This window comes from Lipophrys pholis (genome assembly GCF_963383615.2).
Source record: "Lipophrys pholis genome assembly, chromosome: 13".
NCBI classification, from domain to species: Eukaryota; Metazoa; Chordata; class Actinopteri; order Blenniiformes; family Blenniidae; genus Lipophrys; species Lipophrys pholis.
In genome coordinates this window covers 7,779,597-7,798,813 of record NC_137632.1, presented here as the reverse complement: position 1 = coordinate 7,798,813, position 19,217 = coordinate 7,779,597, and the positions used below count along the sequence as shown (strand labels likewise).

At 44.6% G+C, this 19,217-nt stretch overlaps 1 protein-coding gene across 1 annotated transcript; it reads left to right on the top strand.

The window, feature by feature from the left end:
* The first annotated feature begins 538 nt into the window (after window positions 1–538).
* On the top strand, window positions 539–18,343 carry LOC308118526 (cohesin subunit SA-2). Its single transcript, XM_080477979.1, has 33 exons — window positions 539–672; window positions 1,732–1,888; window positions 2,427–2,506; window positions 2,610–2,700; window positions 3,217–3,381; window positions 3,501–3,597; window positions 3,681–3,757; window positions 3,877–3,948; window positions 4,342–4,546; window positions 5,303–5,454; window positions 5,559–5,632; window positions 5,718–5,841; window positions 5,952–6,050; window positions 7,009–7,088; window positions 7,164–7,271; window positions 7,349–7,469; window positions 7,606–7,723; window positions 8,727–8,830; window positions 8,911–9,003; window positions 9,108–9,194; window positions 9,659–9,859; window positions 10,978–11,054; window positions 11,140–11,227; window positions 11,302–11,382; window positions 11,915–12,007; window positions 12,120–12,294; window positions 14,692–14,828; window positions 15,713–15,814; window positions 15,900–16,051; window positions 16,262–16,390; window positions 16,521–16,711; window positions 17,144–17,201; window positions 17,287–18,343. The coding sequence occupies exons 3-33, from the start codon at window positions 2,472–2,474 to the stop codon at window positions 17,378–17,380; spliced, it is 3,480 nt and encodes a 1,159-aa protein (XP_080334105.1). The 5' UTR covers window positions 539–672; window positions 1,732–1,888; window positions 2,427–2,471; the 3' UTR covers window positions 17,381–18,343.
* The last annotated feature ends 874 nt before the right edge of the window (window positions 18,344–19,217 follow it).

Below are 19,217 nucleotides of genomic sequence, written 5' to 3'. Positions count from 1 at the left end.
TCTAAAAGGTGTTATAAAAAATAATGAAAACAGTGCAGGATGTTGTGAAGAGAAGTCAGAGCAGGTTATTGTTCTAGATTTCAACATGGCACCATAAACTCTCATTGCATCAGCAGATTTTATTTTTTTTTTACTTGTACTTCTCATCTGTGACCCACTTGTTGCCGTCACATCTCACGTGACTAAATGGCTCCCCCTGCTGACCGATTCCCGTCAGGAAACACCATAACAATTCCTTCACAGAGCCCACGCATGAAATTCAATGCAGGCCTTCGTTTCCATGTCACACAAAGAGGAGAGCAGCAGGAGTTAAAACACAGCGCGGCGAGGTGCGTTCATGTTCATTTTTTGCTGCAGTAGGACTGGAAGCCCTGCAAAAACCCTGAGCTGTCGCTCTGGTTCGTGGTAAACAAACCACACGATACCGCCATGTTGCTGCCCGCCTGTAAACACTACCGGAAGTGGGGCTTTAAAGTTGATTGACGTGTCAGAACAGCCGCAGAGTGTTCCCCCTCAGCAGCCAATCAGGGAAGATATTGGCTGTCCGGACGCTTGACTGTGAGAGCTGCAGCAGAGAAGGATATCTGTGGTAATGTTTTTATATATAGTCCTATAAATGTAAATAATTGCACTTTCATGAACCACTCGGGAGGCTGAACCTGAATAAAGAGGGTAAGTTAGAAATTTTTATGAGCTTCCTGCTCGTCTGTGTGTTTGAACTGGCTGTGCCATTCATCTTAATCATCATTAATGGAACTAAAGACACCAAGAACATGTCATTCACATTTTAGATATTGAAGCCAGTTAATGTCTGGATAACTAAGTACATAAGTTACAGTCTGTCATGGCGAATTAAATCATGTAATTATATGCGAGTCCCGAACGAAGCGATCCAAACTTCATTGACTCGAGTGGATCGATTCATCCACTTTGACTCGTTGTTAAATAAAGTGATGAGATCAATACGCAGGTTCATATCATCTGATTCTGTCAGTGAAGCAATCCCATAATGCTTTGCACTGTTTGGCTGACTGGGTGTGACATCTGCACATGATCCCACATCCAGAGCTTTACTCAGAAGACCCCTCCTAACCTAGATGGGTTTGTCTGCTAGATCCTGTGTGTGTATGTGTGTGTGTGTGTGAGTGTGTGTGTGTGTGTGTGTGTGTGTGTGTGTGTGTGTGTGTGTGTGTGTGTGTGTGTGTGTGTGTGTGTGTTACTACACATTACGAAAACATTTCATAAAAGATACACAAGAAACATTTTTCAGGTTGTGTGGAAATGTTTTATATTTTCTCCTCTCATTACGCTTAAATACACGAAAGCTGCTAAAATCTTTCCACAGGCTTGTTTCCCAACAGTCTTTGGGGGATTTTGTTGCGAGAAGTTTTTATTCCACCTAAACATCACAGTTGCTTTAAGAACTATAAATACTGTGTGCGTCATATTGACTGTGTGGTGTTTTTTAGTTCTGTTAACATCATTTCATGTTTGGAATATGACATCCGTGAATCACTGCAGAGTCTTTTGAGACAGGAACTACTTTTACATTTACATTTCCACTTGCAAGGAGAATACTTCCAGCTATTTTCTGCATTTTTCTGATGAATTTCATATCCAGTGGGTGAAGGTGGATAGTTCAAACTGAAATGTTTGGATGCATTTTGCTTTTGACGGTGGTTAAACACATGGAAGAAGCAACTTTGTAAGGTTTTGTCTTTGTCTTTTCAGGGTGGAAGCTCTTTAAAAATGAGAAGACCTTTAAATAGACAGCACTACACAGTGCATACACCACGACAGACAAGACTTGACTACTGCAACTATTTCACCAACAACAGTGGAGCCTGAGTGAGCGACAGAAGTGACTCAAATAACCCGGCTCTCTTAGGTGAGTGACTCGTACTAACTCGAGAAAGTGGAAAGACTGCCGATCATTGAAACACTGGGCAGAAATGTCTTTAACCACCACTCTTAAATCTTGAACACAAACGACGTTTGAAAACATACATTTAATCAGGTGTCCTTCAGGCTGATGTGATCCAGTAGAATAACACAAAGGAGATATATTTAAGGTTTGTTTGCGATCTCCAGAAAGGGTTTAATTTAACTGCATGTCTCCAGATTTGGTGGGATGTCGTTCTAATGATAATCTGCTTCTCTCTGGGGGAGAAATTATTCAGGATTATAGGTGTGAATGAGTTGAATTTACCTTGGACTGTTCTACTGGATCAACAGTTTTAGAACATTTCATTCTTTTACTATGTTTTCATTATATAATAACATTTATGTGCTTTACAACACAACAAATGAAACTATTCAGTCCAAGATAAAGGAGTTTTAACTTGCAATAAATTGCATTCTCTCATATTAAACAGGTGTGCTTCCTATTTGTTTGCTGAGGTTTCTCTCTGAACTCTCCTCTGCAGATACAGAGACGCAGGCTGAGCTCTGTGCAGAGATCTGAGGAGGACATGATACCCGAACACTCAACCACGGCTGTCTGCAGGTCCTCAAGGCAGAACTAAGCACTTGTCACCAGAAATATGGACAGGCTGTCTCGTTAATTAACATGTCAGTTATCTTTTGCTCTTGAATTTCATGCATCCCAGTGCGGACTCCCATGACGACGCCTCCTCCTCCTCCAGCATTATCAATATCTCAGACGATGAATCCGTTAATGAGAATCTACAAAGGAGTGCAGTAAGTATTGTCCTGTGATGGTGCGGCTTTCTCATTCAGTTTATAAAGAGTAGATAAGCATAACGAAAAGACGCGCAAGGAACAACTGCAATATTATCAGTATTTCTGTTTTTAAACATAATATTATATTTAATTTGACAACCTTATGAGCAAAAGTGTCACTGCAGGTCAGAATGCTCAACTCAGATTATCTTAACGAGATTCCTTCTGGTTGTTCATGTTAAAATTTAATCTTGAGTTTGAACAGTCTTCAACCCTGTGTTGACTCATGGGTGGAATAAGATGTGGCGTCACACACAATATACGACATCGACAGAAACACTCTATTAGTCAGAAAATAAGATGCTTTTTTTACGTGTACAGACAAACAGGAGATAAAAGTGTGATGCCTTTTCAGTGAATGGAATCACAGCCTCAGATGGCGTGCGCCTGCATGAGCAGCTCCTAAGTTTGAAGTCACTTTAAGCACGTATATTTAGTTTTTTTTTTTTCTTCCACCTTGTCAAACCTCTGCAGAAACGGAAGTGGAGAACGCCAGAGGGCTCGGAGGATGTGGAGCGAAAGACGGCCAAAGCCAGCTGCAGCAGCGCCGGCCAAGAGGGAAGCAGACATGACAGGGAGGAGCAGGTGGAGGCCGTCACCCTGTTTGAGGTGATCACCATGGGCAGGAATGCCATGCAGGTAAAAAGAAGGATAACCTTTGCCTCGGCTTCAAAGGCAACACGCATTGTGCAGTTGATGACAATGTTTAAGTTGATTATTATTAGATTATTTACCATGTTTACGTCACTTGTGAGCAGGTGGTGATAGACGACTGGATCCAGACGTACGTAGCAGACAGAGACTCGTCTCTCCTCGACCTCATCAGCTTCTTCATCCAGAGCGCCGGGTGCAAAGGCAAGTGGAGACACTCGCATGCAGGCTGAGTACGCCCGAGAGGGAATCCACTGCGCTTTGAGTCACACGCGCGCTTCTTCCAGGTGTGGTCACTGCAGAGATGTGTCAGAGCAAAGAGGACAGCGGTGTCATGAGTAAGATGGTCGAAGAGCTGGATAGGGTGAGAGGATTTCTGTCTGTTGTCTTCACATCACCGCTGTAGATAAATGCAGTCATTTAGCAGAGTGTGCCAGACCTTGTGTGTGATTTGCAGCACATGTGTGACCTGGTGTTTTTCAGGTTGCCGGTATGCAGTACAAGAAGTTTCTGGCTTTTCCGTGGATTCTCACGGTCACCTGGCCAATGGATGGCGTCAGTCTTCTCTCTACTTAATAATTTCACTGCACCTGGTTTCTCTTGAGTTAAAAGACGTTGCAGTGTTTTTGATGTATCTGTCAGATCTACACGTGATTGTAAACCCACCCCTTTAAGATGTTTTTACATGGCCGGACGGCGCCAATTTAATTAGTCATATCTGCAGTATAACACTCAGTGGAACTGCACTGTGATTGTTGTTTTATTTTATTATCAAAAGATTCACATTCAAACTCTTAACCTTAACTCTAACCATGAATCCACATGGTTGTACTTCTTAATGCTTTTGTGTTTTAACTTGTAGTCTTCTCCTAAACTCTCTTCAGCTTGTACTCGGTGCTTCAGCGCAGCAAGTCAATGTTTTCTCTCCTCTCTCTCTCTTTGCTTCAGGATAGTACAGAGTATCCCCTCGTGCAGCCTCCTCCACACGGCCGCTGGTTTTACTCCGACTTCTCCGACTTTGTGTCTGTGTTGGTGGCTCGGTGTCAGCACAGCATCCTCTTTGACAACTACCTGATGAGCTCCCTCATCGCGCTGCTGACCGAGCTGTCAAACTCCTACGTCCGAGCGTTCAGGCACACCTGCACGCTGGCAGGTGAGACATGGACAAACACATGGGCCTTTCACATTCAGATATTCCAGGACTCGGTTCACTTGGGGGGAGGGGGGGGTTTAGCCGAGAATTTTCACCGCTTCATTTGGTTCGGCGGCGTTCACATTCTCGTTTGAGACCGGACCGTCTGGAAAACGTCACGCAATCACAACAGCTGCTCATTTGGGGGCGCTGTCGCCCAAAACAAACACTGTCCAGAGAGGAAGTAACGAAGAAACATGGCTCGTTGATTGGTCCGGACAGAAACCAGAATTCCGGCCACTTAAGCCCGTGGTGGCTAGGCTATTTAGCTTGTGGCTAATGGGTAGCCACACACAACCGCGATGTTAGTCTTCAGACCAGATAATAAAATGAGTGCCTTCCTCACTAATTCTTCCTCTTTACTCCACGTCTGGCCGCGAGATATTTTCCAACCTTTTCTTTCTGCGTCTGCTTCTTCTGATTCGTTTGTTTGTTTACTACCCAGAATGCATTGCGCTCTACGTCACGTCCTCTCTCACCGCCCGGGAGAAAGACCGTTTGTAAACACACCGAGACCCATGGTTTCAAGGGGACCAGAGATCGCTCGTTTGCTCCGGTTCAGAGTTCGTGGTCGTGTTCACGTCGCCCAAACGAAATGGTTTTTCCTCGAAGAGAACTGCGGTCCGGAGCAAACCGGGGAACGTGAACACGCCCTTACACATGCAGTGAAATGAATGTGCTGCTCTGTGCTCTCTTGATGTGAATGTTTCTGAGAAGCCTTGAAGCTGCTGAGCTCCCTGGTGAGCGTCGCCCTCAACCTCAGTGTGGGGATCGAAAACAGTCAGAAACTGTATGAGGTGAAAAGGAAGGAGAAGGCGAGGGAGAAAACCAAACAGCAGCTGGAGAGAATACAGAAGAAGATTGCAGAGGTAGGAGACGTCGCCTGCTCCGTGGTGCCTCTATGGGAAGATGATGGCAAGATTTTAGTTTTTTGTTTTTTTTTACATGCCTCCTTTTTGTTTCCTCTGACAAGTTGCAGGAGAAGCAAGCGGAGCTCGAGAGCATGATGGACATCATCTTCAAAGGAGTTTTTCTCAAGAGATATCGGTACAGATTGTCTGACATTCAGTGTTTAACTTTTCACACAGATCCATTTGTCACTCACGCGTGAAATGCCGTTGTGTGTCCTCAGCGACGTGGTGCCAGAAATCCGTGCAGTCTGCATGGAGGAGCTGGGTTCATGGATGAAGCTCTACAGTTCTGGTTTTCTTAACGATAGTCACCTCAAATACTTGGGCTGGATGATGTACGACAAGGTGAACAAACCGCAACCTGCACTCGCTCAGCATGGTCATAGAATTCTGAGGGGTTGATTTGTGATACTGGTGATCAGAGTAACTCAACATTTGCGTGTGTCGTCCATCAGGAGGCCGACGTGCGGCTCAAGTGTGTGTTGGCTCTGCGGGGTCTGTACGAGAATCCTCTCTTCTTGCCTAAACTAGATCTGTTTACCAGCCGCTTCAAGGTGAGCAGACGACCTCTGGGAAAAACTAAAAACAAAAAAGCAATTATTTGAGCTAGTGTTTATGGATTAATTATTCATTTACTGATTAATTTGTGACAATTAAAATAGTTGTTGGTGTATTTTCACATCAGGTTTAATGTAAAATCATCAGAGGACCCATCCTGCGCCTTAACGTATTTACAAAGTCTGGTCAATTTGTGTGGCCGAATGTTTAAGTCCGGCCACTTCCCATTGCCATGCATGCGCAGTGTTACATGTGTATTGATCCTCGTTGGGGCAAGTGAACATATTTGGTAACGCCCATGTTTCTTGTCGTTTCTTCCAAACTCACACGGATGAGTTAATGACAGTAAGGGAATGTAGGACAGAGTTGTGTGTTCTACACACTGTGACAGGAGCTTCTGGTGAGAGTTCTAGTGTGTGTGTGAAAGTTGTGGGAGTTCTAGACTGCGCGAGGGTTCTAGATGTGGAAGTTGTAGAATGTGGGAGATTTCTCCATGGCTGGACTTATTGCACAGGTGGCATCCTCTCACGGTGCCACGCTGGAATTCACTTTCCCAAATGTTTGTAGAAATAGTCTGCATGTCTCGGTGCTTGATTTGATTCTAATGTGTGGTCATGGAAGTGATTGAAGCACCTGAATTCAATCATTTGGTTAGCTGGGCACGTTGTGACAGTGTAGTGTACATCAGGAATCACTATTCTTTCACATTTCAGTGTTGATTGTTCACATGGGTCCTTGATTCTGTTAAATTACGGTTCAATATTCCCGCTTCTGTCGACTCTGCTTTGTTTTCCAGCACTACCTGAAATTATATAATTCTACAAACAATATTAAGATTGACACTAGATATTCCAACAACTGAAACTAGTACATTTAGTTTGAATAAGTTAAAACTCACTGAGTGCCAGGTTTCTGGTTTCAGTGCTGCTCTTGTATAAAATGTCTGTGCTTCAGGACCGGATGATCTCCATGGCCCTGGATAAAGATGGAGAAGTGGCGGTGCAGGCCGTGAAACTCCTCGTCATGATGTCTAAGTAAGCTTGATTTCCTCATTTGTTTCCGAATGTCTTCATTTGGCGGCGTTTTCATCTCACCTCACTCCTCTTCAGAACGTCTGACGACCTGCTCGCCAGGGACGACTACAGGGAAGTCCTCCAGTTGGTTTACTCCTCACAGCGCCCCCTGGCGGCCACCGCAGGGGAGCTGCTCTTCTCCAGGTACAGTTCACCTCATAGACCGGCCGCATATCAGAGGCACACTGTGATGTTCACACCGCATCCCGTTTGTCTCTCAGGCTTCTCAATGCTGCCGCTCTTGCGTCTGAGCCTCGGAAAAAAATGAATGAAGTCGAGGCTCATAAACGACAAGCGTTTGCTAAACTGAAAGCTCTGCTGAAGTTCTCTCAGACGTCCGAGGTGAAAAGATCTCGCTCCTCTTACTTAGAGATGAGGTTTTACTGAAATGGTCTCAGTTTGAAAGTGGTAAATCCTTTGACCGGTTGTAAAATATTGTGAGTTTAGCACTAATGTGGGTTTATATGTATGCCCTCAGCTGCACAACCATGTGGTGTACCTGGTGGACAGTCTGTGGGACTGCAGCGGGTCTCTGCTGAAGGACTGGCCGGCCTTCACCTCGGCACTGCTGCAGGAAGCTTCCTCAGAGAGGACAGGTAAAAAAGAATTACAGCATGGTGGGAGAGAGAGAGAGGGAGAGAGAGAGAGAGAGAGAGAGAGAGAGAGAGAGAGAGAGAGAGAGAGAGAGAGAGAGAGAGAGAGAGAGAGAGAGAGAGAGAGAGAGAGAGAGAGAGAGAGAGAGAGAGAGAGAGAGAGAGAGAGAGAGAGAGAGAGAGAGAGAGAGAGAGAGAGAGAGAGAGAGAGAGAGAGAGAGAGAGAGAGAGAGTACAAGACAGCCGTGAGACCTGTGATGTGTGGTCACTGTCACCTTCACCAGGATCCAAATTCACTCATTCACTCACCATCTGTAACGGCTGTCATGCGAGGCGCTCCATTGGGAGGAATGTTGGGTTCAGTGTTCTGGGGGCGGCAGGTGTGATGAAACCTGATTGGTTAAAATAACATTTCTGTTAATATTGCAGGATATGGTGGAAGAATTGCTCAAAAACCTGGACAAATGATGCACAAACGTTGATATTTTTACTACCTGAAACCTGAACCGTGTCTATTTATGATACTTTAGCTGACTTCATCACCAAGTTGATTATTAAAGTTCAAGAGCTCTTTTAACTCACATTTTTTTTATTTTATTTTAATTTGATGAGAAACAAAAAAATATCAAGTTGAAGCCAGTGCATATAATTCAAATTAAAACCTCATGTATTTTTATTTACATCATACACAATGGCAACCAATATTCAATTAATTCAATTGAAATTTTAATTCTGTGGTAAAGTTATATATACATATAAACATGTATATTGTTTTGCTTCTCATCGTGTGACTTTTTCTGTGTTATGTTTTATAAATTTCTGCTTGAAGATGACTAAATCAGTATTTTTTTAATTTGCATGTATTTCAGGGTTTCAACAACCTTCAGTAAATGATCCTTTATTCCATTATAACTACATGCCATCCGAAGCCATATACATCTCGTTAGTGAAGGATAATAACATTCATAAGTCCACAGGAGTGATATTGTCCTGTGTGTGATTGCAGGTTTCACCGAGGAGGACCAAGCCGTGCTGGTGGAGATCTTGTTGGCGTCGGTGCGTCACACCTCAGAAGGATCGACCCTGGCAGGAAGGATCGGACCAAAGAGGGTCAGCGGAAGACAAATGTTCAGACTAAAAGCACACGGTCATGGTGTTGCATCACTTTCCTTTCTGTTTCCTCACATCAGGCATTGAGCACCAGAGAGAAAAGGATTCAGTGTGACGACGGTTTAAAGCTCACCAAGCATTTCCTGCGGACGCTTCCTACGTTACTGTCGAAGGTACGAGGCCAAACAAACCCCGTTTCATCAGCCGACCCTGTTTTCTGATCTCTTTACTCGGGGTACGGCTCTTTGGTTTTGGTAACCTCTGCTTGTTTTTCTAGTTTTCAAGTAGCCGTGACGCCGTGGCGTCCCTGATGAGGATTCCTCAGTACTTCCTCCCGCAGTGTCCAGAGGCGGAAAACCCAAGGGTCTGCACACGAGCATTTCAAATTACACAAACTATATGTCGTAAACTACGTTGTAAAAGCAAAAAAACCCTGTAATAATTAATGATACATATCAAAACTGCAAAACCTGCAACACGAATTGTGAGGAGTCTAACCAACATCTTATTATTTGCCGCAAATCATGTAAACAACTTTATAATAATGGGGAATTTTGAATATTTCTTTTATATTGCTCTTTAAAAGTTTGTATCTTTGTTTCCTGTTAATGTTGGTTAAAAAGGCTTCAATTTAATGTTTTTTTTATGTAATGTTTTTATTTTAAAATATATTTTAATAAGTAATTCACAATAAACTGACACAACTTGTCACGTCAACAAAAAGGTTTTTAAATCTCCAAGTATCAACAAACTTTGTCATTGACCTACAGTATATTAAAAGGTATTTTTAGACCGTGTACATGTCATGACTTGGTTTCACCTCCACAGGTACTGTCCGGCCTGATGGCCGAGATGGAAGCAGTTCTGGACCATCGCTCCGGCCCCGCCGTCCTGGAGGCGGCAGCCTGCACGTTCCTCAGCCTGTGCAGTGAAACGACGGCCTGGAGCTCCTTGGCTCGACCCGCCAGAGATTCTCTGGTCCAGCGCTGGGTGGACCAACTTAAAACCCTGCTGGGGGACTCGTTTAAGGTGAGGGACACTGGAAGACGGGACTGTGGTTTCTTTTTTTTCCTTACTTGTGCTTAAGCAAGGGAGTTCCCAAAGTTTCCAGGTCGGAACCGGTCTGGTTGGGTCAGTTATTTGTTCTTAACAATAACAACCTGGGGAGCAACTTATACAAATGTACAAAATGTAAAGTTCCATCTTTGTCCTGATGATTTCTGTTATTGCATCATCAGGTAAGAAGACTCTTGATGAGCTTCAGACTGAATTTGATCGTCTCGTCACAAAGGCCCTTAAAGCCTTTTGACTTCAAAAGGAGAAAATACTAGTTTTTTTTGGTTTGTTAAAGATAAACAGGTTTTTACTCTCCATGTAGAACATGTATGTTTTAGGAAAGCTTAAAACTCTGCTTGGCTTTAAAAAAAAAGAAAAAAAAGAAGAAAATCCAGTTCAAAGACTAATATGAGGATTTATTCAAATTTATTAAAATTAATTAATTAATTAATTATTATTATTATTATTTTTTGTCGGGAGAGTGTGCTGGATTATGGGAACATCATTTCCATGAAAGCATCAGCTCAGCACAGTCTGGATCTTCTTTCACAGAGTTCTTTATTTTAAAAATGTCTGGAGCTCCGCTGTGCTATAGTGCTGCCATATTGAGTAAACTACCCTCTTTCTGTGACTCCTGGTGACTCCAGCCAGGAGTGGGTTCAACTCTCACTCGTCACATGTGATCCTCGGTAGAAAGGCTGTTTCCTGTTTCCTTTACTTTATCTCCAAACTATTTCAACAAACTTGATTCATAAAATGAACAACATTGCTGTTCTTTAACTTGACTGAATGTTTTAATTCTATTTAAGTATTTGATTTTTTTTGTTCTTTTTTTGTACTGGGTTGCCTTTTGGCCAAGTTCTTCAAAGGGCTTCCTGGTAACGTGAAGGTTGAATTAACATCAATAAAAATTCTTCAACGCGAGAACTCGAGCAAAGAGAAATGAATCTTTCATGGTTTTATAGTTGAAGAAAGTCCAACAAGATCACCTCTTTTGATCAACTATTGTGGGTAATATTAGTCCAGTTTAGTTCAGTTCTATCGTCCATCCTGCTTTAAGAAAATACCTGCTTTCTGTCTCTCTCCCACAGAATGAAGTGTTTTCTGCCGACGAAGAGAAAACAAGAGAAATTCTCACAACACTACAGAAGCTCAGAGCGTTCCACAAGTAAGACTCAATGGGTACAATAAAGTTTGACGCTGCAGTTTTGTCCTGACGTGTTCACGTGTCCGTCTCTGTCCGTCTGTCACAGCTGCCACGACCTCAGTGAGTGGAGTCTGTTTGATCTGCTGTCGCCGCTCCTCCCAGCGGAGAGCAGCCAGGACAAAGTGCCGCCCGAGGTACTGCCGGCAGACCCCCGATGAGCCGCCGTCGTCCCGTCGTGGTCATCCTCACTTTGCTGTTTTGTCTGCAGGTGCTGCTGGAAGTGCTGCAGTGTTTGTGTTACTCCCTGCTCTGGTCTATGAACACAAGCGAGGAAACTCTGACCTGCAGAGTGAGTCACTGCTGGTTTCCTTCTCCGATGTAAAGCTGATCGTCTTAACCTGCACCACCGTTTGATGGGGTGGGATAGAGGGTTCCTCCCCAATATATATATACAGTATATATATTTTTTACTCACAGGTGGAATATAAAATGTGTTCTTTGACTATGGGCAAGGACAGTGACAGATCAACAGTCCATCACATTCACACTGAAGAACAAACTTGTGTTTTAGAACTGTGGGAGGAATCCAGAATACCCAGAGAAAGGCCATGCATGCACAAGGAGAACATGCAAACTCCAAACAGAAAGACCCCCAAGCTCATGCTCAAACCATCTCTATACATAACTTTAGCTTTAGACATATTTAGCATGCATAATTAGAGTAGATTTCAAAGTGTGAAATCACCTGCAGTGCAACAAACATTGGGAGAAACAAAGTGAAAAAGTGAAGTAAAGAAAAAAAACTGGGTAGCAGTTGATCTCTCTGCTTTGAGGATCCTGTACATTAGTGAACGCTGCACATTGAACACGGTGTGTTTCAGGAGAAAGCTGCGGTCCTGCAGCTCCAGCTGCAGCTCTTCTGTGCGAGAAGCGGCACCTGCCTCTCTCACAGCGACCAGAGTGTGAGGCAACAGGTAGGACCAGCCTCTCCTGCTTCCTGCTGCTCGTCACATGCCCTCCCTCCTGAACCTCCTGAACCTCCTGAACCTCCTGAACCTCTTCCCTGTTCCGCTTCCATCATTTTAGGCTTTTGTGGGCGTGTGTGACGTCCTGATGGCGCACTCCTACCAGCTTCAGGTGCTGGACGCCACGTACTCCGTGCCGCTGCGCTACACGCCCAGTCCCCAACTGCAGAGGGCGCTGTTGTCCTGCGTAAGCAACGAAGTGTTTGTGGGCGCAGACTCTAACGGCCAGAGCAGGGGTGAGTGACTGAGACCTCAGCATGTTTACACGTCCCGTCCCGGCACATCTGAAGCTACAAAGAGGTGAAAACACCCCCCCACCCCTCCACCCCCACCCCCACCCTGTAGTGGGGAATGTGTTTAGCTTGTAGCTGCTTCACTTTGAAGGATGTTTGAGTTTGGCCGTGCAGCGGGACGCATGTGCAGAGTTAACCTTCATCTGCTCCGCGTTAAATCTAAAATTAGGACGATTATGTGGTTGCTCTGAAGTTAATTGAAAGTGAAGCCAGCGGGCAATTGACAGTTATGTGGATATGGACTGAGAAAAAACAAACTTTCATTTTAACTCATTGAATTAGAACAATTTGTTTCAAATATGAGGAATTTTTGTTAATGAAGTGGAAGAATTCCAAGTCAAGGTTAAATATTTTCTTTCTTCCAATACTTTTTTTTTTTTTTTTAGATTGAGGGGAAAAACCAACGGTCTGATAAACAACTGAAACAACTTTGCAAAAAAAGTACCTTGACTTGTACGTAAAAGTAGAGCAAAAAAATAAGTCTGATTGAAAACATGAATGTAAATCACATGCTTGAGTAGATCAGGCATGTGAGCGTGAGCGGCATTTAACCTTTACTGCTTTTAACTCTTCTTGTGAGCCACAGGCTGCATCTGAAGATCTCGTACAAAGAATTAAGTGAGGGGTCAAAAGAAACGAGCGAGAAAACAAAGTTCAGATGCACAAATCTCTGGCTTTTTAATCCTGCTTTTGTGTGAAGCGGTCGCCGATTCAACCGTCGGCCCTCGAGACGTTCGCCTAAATGAAACCATGTGAGGCGTTTGGAGGGAACCGTCTCTCCGGTGGAGCCGCTCAACAAGTCATCGACGTGTGAAACATGACAAGGGCCTCCGAGACACGGCGTTCTGTTAAAGGCCACAAAAGGCTGGATGCTGTGGGAAACCCTTTCGCTTTCACTTTCAGAAAACACAGGACTCTGCCAGCTCATGTGTTTCACACGTAAAAGCGTCACCTAGTAAATTGATACGACTTGCAAAGTAATGCAACGTGGTGGTGAGCACCGTCACCTCACAAGACGAAGAACCCATGTTTGAATCCCGGTCCCGTTCGCCGCTCCGGAGCTGGCATCGTCTCGAGCTCCTGGCGCTGTGAACCCGGGTAAAGTTCTTTTAAGCTCATAATGAGAAGACGTCTATTTGAGTCTGGCTTTGGAGTTCGGGTCCATCTGGCGAATGCAGACTGGTGTAACGGCAAGAAGTTTTAGTGAACATATTTAAAGTATGAGGACATGAAAAGTACTCGGAGGATGTACTTAGTTACTCCGCAGCCCCTCCGAAAGAGCCGCTCGGTAGATGGCACTCTGACTCTGCTGCTGCTGCTCCCAATGAGGCTCTGCTGGTTTTACATGCACAGCCACACATTGGGCCCGGTGCGGCGCTGCGGCGCTGCCTGCTGACTGTAAATGGGGTCTGATTTCCAACCCGACCTGACAATTGACCCCCAATTACAAAGGGAGCCCCGTTAATATCCTCCGACTGAAACAGGGTGGACTAATTTGTATGAAAGGATGCTGACGGGACTTTGTTATGCAAAGCGGTGCGGCGCGTGAGCCGGTGACAGCGGCGGGCTCGCCGTCTGCGGCGAGATGAAGAAAACCAGATTGACGCGTCGGAAATGCGAGGGGGTGTTTCTCTTTTGTGAAGTCCTGCAGGTAAACTTAGGAATTCATCCGCCGCTCGCCATGACTACGGCGTTGTATCATCTCGACAATCGCGTCGACTTCCGCCGACAGATTGCATCCAAATCTGGGCGAGTCCAGAGAAGTCAATAACTGTCCTGGTGGGAATCTCTTAAATGTTCAACCAAATACAATCCCGGATTATTGGTTTTTGAACATGTAATAAAAAGCTATTGTTTTATTGGATTTGCCTGGTAACGCTTGCGTTATACAGACAGTGTTTTCTATTAGCTGCTGGATCAGAGATCACTCGGAGGGCAAGGGCACCGAGTTAAATCATAAAATCAGGGCAATGTCTTTCCGTGAGAAAATCCCATTAACTCTGGCTCACCTCCGAGCCTATTTTATTATCCTCGTGAAAGATTGAAGCCACATGGTGTCACAACCATAACTCCAGTCTTATGTTATCTTTGATTCCCACCTGCTAAAGCCATTGTCCCCCGACTAACTAAAACACTTCTTCCTGCCGCCGCTTTGTTCTCCTGTTTCTGTTATATGATTTCTCATGATTAATCGCTGCTTGTGCCTCTCTCTCTCTCTCTCTCTCTCTCTCTCTCTCTCTCTCTCTCTCTCTCTCTCTCTCTCTCTCTCTCTCTCTCTCTCTCTCTCTCTCCCCCCCCACCCTTCAATCTCACGCTTCAACTGCATCTGGGCCTCCTCAGTCATTGACGACTGTGAAGTGGAGAGGCTGGAGGAGCTCCACAGGAGGAGAAACCTGCTGGCGGCCTTCTGCAAGCTGATCGTCCACGGGGTGCTGGAGATGGCCTTCGCCGCAAAGGTCTTCATGTACTACGTGAAGGTAAAGACGGACTCCCTGAAGGTGTGGGGGAACACTGTCGGTTCATTAAAACTCAAAAGCACCACTCCGATGTCTGAATCGGTGCAGTCTGAAGGACTCCAGACTATTGATTGATATACTGAAATGACCAATTAGTGTCTTTGTTTTCTTTCTCCGATGTGAAAGTGACAAAACACTCTGAAGAGAAGCTCCGGGGACTCCAGCAGCAAAATAAACAAAGACAAACTAATAGGAAGAATATAATAGACGACCTGCAGTTGTTGAGGTTTTTAGGTGATGGAAAAAGTAATCAACAAAAATATCAGTACAGTCTGAGGCTGCGGGTAAAAGTGCAATAATAAAAGTGTATAAAAGTATTAATTTCATTAAAACTTGAGCCTGACAGCTTAAATATTAGTAGACAAAAGATGTAAGACCATGATAAGTGTTTCACATGTTTTCTGTTCAGAGCAAAATGTGTTTTTACACATAAAGTGAAAAACTTACATATGAAACTAAATATATATAGTTTTAAAAACATAATCTAACATTTCTACAAATGAATATAATTATTTTCATTTCATCGTTCAAGTCTTATTGTATATTAAAATAATTTGATGGTTTCTTTTATTCAGAACAGTTTTCTGGACATAAAATAACAAAATCAAACCTGTTTTATCCAAGAAAGTATTTGTAATGCATCTAAAAAACTATTTTTCTTTTTCTAACTTTTTTAACGATATTAAAAAAGGCGAAGTAATAATTCTAACAAGCCTTAACAGATGGGTGGAGACGGTGGAGAAGAGGTCGAAGTAGCTTCTTCACCCTCTAACTTCCTGTTGAATGAAGATCCTGTTGAAGGTGGCGGCGTCCTGAACAGGACGGGTGTGTGTGCTTCTTCTCAGTATTACAACGACTTTGGAGACATCATCAAGGAGACGTGGTTACGGATCAGGCAGACGGACAAGATGGAGAGCGCCAACGCGCTGGTGGACTGTCTGCAGCAGGTACGAATCCTCCGGGCTCGCCGGGCTCGCGGCAGGCGGGCGGGCAGGCAGGAAGACGCTGACGCTTCTCTCTGCACGCCCTCAGCTGTTCGTGCGACTGAAGCGGGAGCAGCAGAGCGCCGGCAGCCTCCTCCCCGGGGTCCAGACTGTCACCAGCATCAAGGAGCTCGCACGGCGCTTCGCCCTCAGCTACGGCGACCTCCCGAGGTTCCGCGAGTGCATGGTCATGATCCACAGGTCGGCAAGTTGGGATGTGTGTGTCGGAAGAAAAAGTTCCAGCGCCTCAATCCTCTGTGTGTGTGTGTGTGTGTGTGTGTGTGTGTGTGTGTGTGTGTGTGTGTGTGTGTGTGTGTGTGTGTGTGTGTGTGTGTGTGTGTGTGTGTGTGTGTGTGTGTGTGTGTGTGTGTGTGTGTGTGTGTGTGTGTGTGTGTGTGTGTGTGTGTTTAGGAACGGCATTGAGTTTGTGTTCCAGGACTTCAGCCAGACTTCAGAGATGGCGACGCCGCCGTACCTCCCCTACCTGGCCATCCTCAGAGAATTCTCCAGCAAACTGCTCCAACCCGACAGGAAGACGGTGTAAGGGCTGCGAGCAACACGCCGGCGCTAAAACCCCTCAAAGTGCTCCTCTGAAATCGTGTGTGTGTGTGTGTGTGTGTGTGTGTGTGTGTGTGTGTGTGTGTGTGTGTGTGTGTGTGCGCGCGCGCAGCTTCTCCTACCTGCAGAAATGCACGGCGGAGCACGCCATTGACCTCAGGAAGGAGCGCTGGCTGCCGCTCATCTACTACCGTGCGTCCCTATTGGCCGCAGCCGATGTGGAGGACGCCGCGTCCAACTTGAGCTCGGACAGGAAGCCCCCGCCGCCCAATCGCTCGCCACTCCCACGCCACGACCTGGAAGGTGAGGAGCGACAGGGCGGAGGAGGGGGTTGAAGCAGAGAAAAACTTTTTCATGGGACTTAAAGCTTGCAGGGGGGGTCAGCACTCAATATATAATGATAATAAAAGATTCAGACAATCTGTCTCACTTTTTCACCACAGAAAAGAAAAATGTTTGTAAATGTACATATTTAAAGGTTTTTAAGTTTAAATTCTAAAAAGTGATGATCAAAAGAAAAAGATTGTAGAAAAGAGACAGAATAAGGTCTTTTGGGTCTAATTTAAATAAACTGCTGCACATGATGGACACAATCATTCTGGTTATTGATGAGATTTTTAAAATTTATTTTGCCTCCAACAGTTCAATCATTTTATCAAAGTTCTAAATGTGGTCATTTCGATAACCGCTCAATTATATGGGAGCTCTGATGATGTGGAGAACATTTGTTTGCAGGCGTGAAGTCGCCGTGCGGCTCCGGCGCGGCTGGATTAAAAGTGGGAACCAGTCGGAGGTGAGCCTCATGACTTCCTCCTCAGAACAACTCTCCACTTCAGGGATGGTTTAGTTTTCTTTTTTCTTTTCTTTCCCCTCATCAGATATTCCAAAACCAGCAGGGAGTTGGATCCTGTGCCGGAGCCTCCTGCTAAGAGACCCCGTCCGGGAGGGTCCGCCCTCGGCACCAGTGACTAGCCGGAGGACGTCGGGGTTTGTGACGTGACTCCTGAACCGTTAGGAACCATCAGTCCGAGGGTAGGGGGGGGGGGTCTCCGTTAACCCGACGACTCGGAGGATTTGACTCGGAGGATCCGGTTCCTTGACTTCACTCTGATTCTCACCCGGTCTGCTCTGGTTCTGATGATGAGTCACGTTCTGGAGCGACGCCGTGACACTTTAAATCTGTAAAGGTGTGTCCCTGTGTACACGACGGGGGCGGGATGTAAGCACACGCTCAGGAACAAGATTTGTAGATTAATATAGAAAGATTTTATTGTATCTGAGTCCATAACATGAACCCAGTTGCCCGCCGCCGCTCGTCACCGACATACTTTTCACTTATTTTTCTAGGACGCGTCAGCACTTTATGCTTCTGGGAAGGTGCAATCCTGCAGGGGGAAGGTAACGGTTACCTCGCATGCGAAGAGCGACAAAGATAAAGATACTAAAGGTGCAGCTAAAGTTCTTTTGTGTAAAGAGCTGGAGGGGATCTTTAAAAGTCCCGTCTGACAAATGTTCCAGTCTGGTCTGCGTCGCCATGACAACATATTTTAGTTGTCTTTAATCCTGATGAGACCGCCGAGCGGGTCACTGATCGTCCTCACTGATCGTCCTCACTGCCAGAGGGACCAAATAGTAGAGAATTAAAGCAGCTGACGGCACGAAAAGGATCAAATCTCCATCTTTAGTTTTAATCAACAGACTGTTTAAGATATTTTACCTCACTCATGGAATAAATGTAAAAAAAAGGTCATCGTGAAACGAGCTGGAAATGGACGGTAAGGTGAGGATGTCCTTTAACGAACAGAACAACAAGACATTTTCTGGGGAAATTAATTCGAACATTTTCAACACGATTATTCAACTGAAATGTTTTTATTTCCCTCTCTGAATTCTGTTACATCCAGAAATAAAAGAAATGACTCTGTGCTTCATTTCATGTGATTTTACAGAAGTACGTATGTAGAACATCTTGAGCACCGTGTTTGTTTACAGATTCACCGTCTGAAGGACGCAAAGCTGCAAAAAGGTTTTATTAGTGTTTTTTTTAGAGAAACTCAAACCAAAACGATGCGATTCGATTACAAAGAGTCGTGTCTTCAGACTCGATCGGACTGGTTTTGACTACTTTAAGACATTTTTAGACCAATAACTCTTCTGTTCTTTTGAGGACCGGCTCTGTCAGAAGATTTATACAAATTTATCAAATTCTACAAGGATCATTTTTGTGTCTAACATTAAATATTAACAAGTCATAAACTAGTGAAAAAGTTTATTTCCCCAGATTTTCTGTATTAACCCCAGTCCTCATTCCCTTCTCTGGATTCTCTGCTTTAACATTTACTCAGCTTCTCATCAGCTCATTGATTTGAACTTGGAAACATGATAACCAGCAGACGCTCTCCGGGGTTACTGCTGTGGTTTCCCCCGCTTTAAAATTGAAACGGTTTCAACTTTGTGCTTTATCCTTTTGTGTTTCTGAAGCTGGAAACCACAACTCCGAGTGTGTTCTTGAAGCAGTTTTACTCCCACATCACAGAACCAGAGTCGTCCCAGATGACAGACGTTAGGAGAAGGCTCATTTCAGCAGCGCGGACACGTCGCTGGTCCACTTTACAAGAAAACATGATATTGAGTGGAAGCGGAGGATGTTTCTGTTATTACAACTTAATGGATGGAAAACTTGGATTAATGACATTTTCTTTTGAGGATACTCTTGGTTTTATAACCTGTGAGCTTGATGAATATTATTTTTTTACTGTGCAGAAGACGACTGGTATTTAGACAAAGTATAAGAAGTGTACACGGTCTT

What these genes read in the sequence shown, in the direction of transcription:
- LOC308118526 (XM_080477979.1), top strand. Translation starts at nt 2,472, where the DNA reads ATGATACCCGAACACTCAACCACGGCTGTCTGCAG. An exon ending in TCACCTGGCCAATGGATGGC is followed by an intron (nt 3,949 to 4,341) that starts GTCAGTCTTCTC and finishes TCTTTGCTTCAG; the next exon opens with GATAGTACAGAGTATCCCCT. An exon ending in CCCACGCCACGACCTGGAAG is followed by an intron (nt 16,712 to 17,143) that starts GTGAGGAGCGAC and finishes ATTTGTTTGCAG; the next exon opens with GCGTGAAGTCGCCGTGCGGC.